Source organism: Poecilia mexicana, unplaced genomic scaffold (genome assembly GCF_051168715.1).
Source record: "Poecilia mexicana isolate PSO_F unplaced genomic scaffold, ASM5116871v1 scaffold_15, whole genome shotgun sequence".
NCBI lineage: Eukaryota > Metazoa > Chordata > Actinopteri > Cyprinodontiformes > Poeciliidae > Poecilia > Poecilia mexicana.
The window spans coordinates 20957475-20964161 of record NW_028263384.1 but is presented as its reverse complement, the minus strand read 5'-3'; the positions used below and the strand labels follow the sequence as shown (position 1 = coordinate 20964161).

The window sequence follows — 6687 nt, the reverse complement described above, 5'->3', positions numbered from 1 at the left end:
CTCACACATTTCCATGCAGATTATATCGGTGAAAATGCACCAATATTCAGGTTTGTTTACTCCATGTTTTTATTGTGTAATTTGCTGATAACACTGACAAACGTGTCTGCTTCAGCTATTCAAATAACATGGAAAGTGCCAAATGTTTAATACTAAAACTTACGTGAAGAACATCAAAGTAGGACATAAAAGCAAAAACAGCTCTGCAGTCACATCCCTAGGATGTTTCCACATTTTGACATATCTTAAAATAGATTTAATGTATTTTATTCTAATTTCCCATGATGCACCAGCACCAAGAAGTGTGTAATTTTTGGTGCTGGTGCAAAAGATAGGTTTATTGTTTCGTTCTGTTACAGAACGAAAGATGCTGATGACTGAAGCTATTCGCCGTTTGTTTGGAGATCCCTTTCTATCTCTTTCCACAGCATCCTGGGGGGGAACACAAGGAAGAAGATGATCATAAAGAAAAGAAACAAACCAGAAACATGACACACGTATGGAATATGCCACATACCGTCTGACGACCTCTATTGGCTTCTCTCTGTCCAACACCAAAGTGATGTTGTTCTGTAGATCCTTAAAATAAAGGGACATGTCACAGAGTGAAGCATCCTGCTGTATCTAATAATACTTAAATTTATAGTCAGAGAAAAGTAAAATACTAAAAGCTGTCCTGCCTTGCTAAGGGTCCTCAGACGGTCATTTGAAACTATCAGATTTATTGTTTCTGCCTGGAAACACACAACATGCTCAGTTGTGCTAATCAAGAGGTTTTAGAGAAGGACACGGTGGATCTTTTTATCTTTTAGGACCTGTAGAGCTTTGAGTTTTCGTTCAGTGGCCGCAATCGCAACAGCACATGCCATCCTTTCATGGATCTCCTCCTCTAAATGTTGGATCTCCTCCAACACGTTCAGAACCTGAAGTTTCCTGACCTGGACGGTGTTGCTGTCGTCGATGGGCATCCCACTGTCCTCTTTTCTGGACAGGGATGTCTCTGCCCACACACAGAAGGGGCAACATGCGTCAATGCAAAACAGGGAATAATAACAGGTCTGTGCTTGAACACATGCACCACTACAGGTGGTCTGAATGCAGTGCTTTGTCAGTGATACTCTCTCTTTACATGTGTCAATACAATAAAATGAAGGGAAAATTTTTGGCGTGTGAGAATCTGATAAAATGCATGTTGAAAATAACCGTGTGCACTTCCTGCATGCTCTGCAGGAGACTATATAATACAGCATATTTTTACATGTGGTTTACAAATGATGATGCATGCAAATGTTGCTATCAGACTCACTCCTTCTGCTACTGCATTCATCTGGAAAGTTCTTTAGCTCATCTTGAGCTCTGAAAAAAAAAGAAGAGAGAATAGAAAGCGTTAAACTAGAAATTATTTTTCAGGTCTTCTGTTATTAAGTAAATCACTGCAGTACCGTTTATTGTCCCTGAGAGCAATTTTGGCCTCTTCTTCCAGACTGCAAACCCCTTTTTCTGCACCCTCCACTTCCTTATCACTGACTATAAAATAATCGATATCGCTGACAAATGGCTGCAGCGGCTGCAATGCAACAGACACATCGACAAATAAAGCAAGTCAAAGGACAACTGGAAGAAATACAGACCCTTCCATTCATACGCATCCAACTTGTTCAGGTCTGTCACAGGAATACTTTTGCAGGGTATTGTACTTTCATCGAGCAGTTTTTCCATCATCTTAACTTCTTTTCCCTCCATACTTCAGAAATACAAATATATTTTTCATTAACTTTGAAACTGCCTGACCAAGAAAAAAATGTGTTTTGATTTATTTATGTTGTTGTAAAAGAAACATGTGTAGCATGTAATTTTGGACATTTTCTGCGTTTATATTTACCACGTTATCTTGTGAGGAATGGGTCTCCATCATGTGATTGATGTATAAATCATATTCAGTCTGGAAGAAAAAAAACATTTTACTTAATAATCACACTTAATTTGTCCAAATATGATGATTTTGTCAGCTGTAAGCAGAAAATACCAAACAGTTAGATTTACCAAAATTTGTTAAATGCCAGAATATTTGGGAATAATGTTTTTTTTTTATTTATTTTTTTTTATTTATTTATTTTTACATTTTTCTCTAATTCCAAAGTTTGCATATATTTGATCAGTAACTGGGATAACTGCCTTTTAAACTATCTTACAAATTTTCTGGCAATCAAATCAATAAACGCTAAAGCTAAAGTTTATAGCAGAAAACCAACCACTTCTGATAAGAAGAGTCATCTAATATCTAGCTGACCAAATATTAGTGCCTGTGTTTTTATCTGAGCTTGTATTTGTATTTTGACCCTGGCTGGATCGTCGGAGAACGTTTTCATCCAGCTCTTGTCATCCATCCGTCAGCCTTGACACTAAATGAAACAATCGCTTCCATTGGAACAGCAACATTAAAATGCAGAGTTGTGCAACGCTGTCATGTGGAAAAAGAAACTTCCATGAAATGATACGTTTCCATGTGAATGAGCAGCGACTGAGCGGCTGCCCTCAGAAGTCCTGCTCCCTGACACATGAAGACCAGGTTCCGGTGGTTGCTCTACTTGCGCTCGCTACACGGGGGATTCACTCTCTCTTGGCTCGGATACATCTGACAGCACATGCTAAAAATGTGCAAGTGGGTACAGAGGAAATGGAAAAACCTTGATTTCCCTCAGGATGCGTCCAAATACTGGCAAGTCTTCACATACATCATCAAAGACGTCACTGAACACCGCAAGGCGGTCTCTGCTGGGCCAACTCAGTCCTGACAACTTCTTCAACTCCTGAGTAAGACAGGAACACATACACACAAACACACAAAGCTTTAGCAAATAAAAGTGTGTGTCTGCGCCTGGTTTCCTAATGTCATGCTTTTGGTGACTGTTTTCACCTTTCGCAGTTTCCTCTCGTACATTTTAGCATCAACTCCCACCCTGTCGGCAGTGGGAGCCGTCTCTTCCCTTGTGCCTGCATGTGACGAATAATCTCTGGCCTGATCTTGTTGTGACCTCAAGACCTCGGAGTCTACAAAAGCAGCGCCGGAGGTGTTCTCTTTTTTCCTCGCAGAGCCCAGCGACTGTGCCTCTCTTTCCTCTAGACTCTCTTCTTGGCCCGGGGAGTCAGTCAGGATATCTGCTTCCCGAGGAGCCTCAGCAGCAGGCTGCGCTCCTTGGACATCACTCCCCAAATGCTGATCTTTCTGTTCAGAGCTGTTGGACATGGCTGTGAGGGTAAACACATTGTAAAGACACAGAAGTAAAAGCATCTGATGTATAGATTTTACCTGAGGAATACTACATTTTCAGTTGCAGAGAGATTCAGTTGAAACTAACTCCAGTACTAATACTTAAGGGATTCCCAACTTTCATTTAAGAAACTAAATCAAGTTAAATAAGAAGCAACCTAATTGGCTTTTACCATGGAAGAATAAATATCTAAAAAATGTCCTGTAGCAAAAAGTATTTGCATATTTCTTCTGTTTATTTATTTATTTTTTTTGGTGATTTGTAAATATTTCAAATTATCAAACAAATGTCAATACAAAGCTATAATGTGCAGTTTTCAAATGATTATGTAACTTATTCAGGGACAAAAATAATCCAAACCATAATGACGGGGAATTATTTTTCTTCATCACTGAGGAATTTTGTTCACCTCTTCTTTGCAGAATTGCTTTAATTCAGACACATTTGTGAGCTTAAAAAAAAAACAATTATAACCTATCATATTTAAGTATAGATTTTGACAAGACATTTAAAATCTTAATATGGTGTGAAGCTACGCTTTGGATCATATTTTACCTTAAAAATCTGACATGGAAGCTCTTTCTCCCTAATCTCTTTATAATATTTAGACCATAAACATTGAGCTTAACTGAAGCAAGTGTTGTCTGCTTTGTTTTAGATTTTATCATGTGACCTTTGGGATGAGTCGACCGTAGACCCTTGGAACTATTATTTTCAACCGAAAACTCCTGGGAAAGTTCACAACTGTTCCAAGTTTTCTCCATATGTGGATAATGTCTCTCACTGTGGTTCACTGGAGTCCCAAAGCCTTGTTAGAAATTGTTTTGACATTCTTTTCAGCCCAATAGATGTGAACGACGTTGTTTTTAATCTGTATATGAATTTCATGACATAATCCTTTGCTTTTTGAAACCCTTTAGTGAAGTTCATGTTGCAGGGAGACAGGTGTGGGTTTGTCTTGAAAATTTTAATTCAGCAATCCAAAATAAATAAATAGAGTCAATTCAAGATTGGACCCGATGTGCAGCTTCTTTTCAACACAAGTATAGTTTGTTTTTAAGCTAGATAATTTAGTGACTTTTTACATTTGCTTAGATTATCTTTGCTTGATTTTTTTTTTAAATTTGAAACTTTTAAGAGGAAAAAAAGCAGAAGCACATTTTTTTTTCATAGTTATACAAATCACTAAAGAATATGTTCAATATAACACGTTTTCCAGATAAATATAACAACGTGCTTCTCAATAAAGCACAAACAATTCAGTAGAGCATCAAAAAGACTAGAAAATTTCTGAAGAAATTTAAACGGGACCTGCCAAAGTGTGCCCGTCGGTTGGAACCCAGCGTTCTGATGCTACAAATTAGCATCAATGCTAAAGTAAGCTACAATGTACTCAATAGCATGTGGAGAGTCAAAAGTATGTTGAGCAACATGGACTTATGCCATTCAGTATGTTGAAATTAGTGTACAAGTTAAAATGAGCCAAATAGATAACATTAGCCTAAATGCTGTCAGTAACATGTGGGGCATCACTAGCATGTTGCCTTACATTGACTTACTTCATTCAGTATACTAAGCGTGGCTAATAAATAAGAAAAAAATTTTTTAGGGAAAAGACATTAACTGTGACGGAAGAATAATAAATACATATATAAAGAGACATTCTATCAGGTGTAGAACAACAAAGGCAGTCGCTGCCCTTCCTTATGTAATGCTATGGCAGGCCCCAATTAATGTTTTTAAGTAAATAAAAGAACATTTCTAGTTGTACCCTCGTCCAGGAATCGACTGGAAACAAAAAAACTTCAGCTTCAACGCCAGCAGTCTGTGATTTACAACGGTTCCCTTGGCAACCAAAGTACGTCATACCCGCGTTGCGTTCACTGTCTGGATAATCGTCGTACTGGGGAGCTTTTTTAGAAGCTCCGTTTAATTAGTTTTATCCCTCTCCTGAGGATAAAACTACACCTGAAAACTGAAAGATATACTTCATCTACTGAATTTTAGGATGAAATTACATTGTCCCAGTTAAATAACATCCAAACACTCAGTCATCATTCCCAAATGAAGCGGTGTTAACATACTGCACTATGGTTAATAGTATGATTTAAGAAATGTGCAGGCCAACATTGTACACTAATTTAAATCCCAGGTGTTACAGGTTTATAAATTGCTGTGTCTGAGCGTTATTAATTTAGTCATGGGCCAGCAGTAGCGGAGCTGTCTAGACCACCAGAATACCAGATGTATTCTCTATAATCACCTAAACACAGAAGCTGTGAACTTCAACAACTGTCCTCTATTCGTCCTTATTTTTCCTGTTAAATTACATTTCCTCCAAGCAGTTAAAATTCAATATTTACCAGACAAATTGTGTAAACTTATCTTACAGGAAAAAATTTGATTAAAATCTCCCAAATGCATTAAAATACCTTCTTAATTTGGTTATTTACGATAAGTGTATTTTTGTAAGTCTTACGGGTCACATAAAGTGGGGAGAAGGGGATGGAGGAAGAGGAGGAGAAAGAAAAGAGGCCTCAGGGCCTGGAGTGACCAGAATAGGAAAGCAGATGGCAAAGGCTGAACACAAAGAGACAGAGACATGTTCTGCTCCAGTGAAAAGCATCACACAGGGGGTTAGGGTTTTCTGAATCTTTCTATCATCTAATATCTTTTAGTGTATATAAACCATTAAAAAGTAAAGTTAAGATCAAAGACATTTTGCGTTGGAACTGGAAAATCCTGATTAAAAATAACAAATCTTCCTGTAATAAACATGTCATTTCGAATTGTATTTTTGGATTTATTAATAGCTGATTTGGCCTCACAGAGTACTGACACAAAACTATGAGGTCTAATTTAAAACAAAATGTAAAAAAACAAAACAAAGCATTAGATAAACTAAAATGCTGACCTAAGAAACTTGTTGAGCCTGCAGTTGTTCAGGTTTAGCTAACCATAATTAAGACTCTCCTCCCAACCCTCTTCATAACCTTATTGAAACTCTCCACCCTAATTTCACCCCCTTATTCACTCCTCCTTCCAAAACCTCCTTATAACCCTCCCTACAATCCAGACCCTCTTTGTAATCCTCCTTTCAACCATAATTCAGACTCTCCTTGTCCTTGTAACGTGCCTTGCAACCCTAATTCCAATCCTAATTCAGACCCCTTCATACACTAACTCCAACTTTAATTTGAACCCTAATTCACTCATTCCAAGACGTTCTTAGAATCCTCATTATAACCCTCCATACAAGCCTAATTATAACCCTCATTCAGACCTTCTTTCCAACAAAAAGCAGTCCCACAGCATAATGCCACTATGACTCAGATAGGGGTTCATATCTTCCCAGATATGTTCAGTGATGACCTCCTTTTACATATTTGCAAAACTTCCAACGTGTCTTCACACA

At 37.8% G+C, this 6687-nt stretch overlaps 1 protein-coding gene across 1 annotated transcript; it reads right to left on the bottom strand.

Moving 5' to 3' along the window:
• Positions 1-89: 89 nt before the first annotated feature.
• LOC106931893 (uncharacterized protein C6orf118) lies at positions 90-3341 on the bottom strand. The gene is made up of 7 exons (XM_088013506.1): positions 2918-3341; positions 2688-2810; positions 1883-1942; positions 1443-1567; positions 1307-1356; positions 816-1000; positions 90-432 (listed from the first exon to the last, which is right to left on the bottom strand). The coding sequence occupies exons 1-7, from the start codon at positions 3290-3292 to the stop codon at positions 160-162; spliced, it is 1191 nt and encodes a 396-aa protein (XP_087869632.1). The 5' UTR covers positions 3293-3341; the 3' UTR covers positions 90-159.
• Between the last annotated feature and the right edge of the window lie 3346 nt (positions 3342-6687).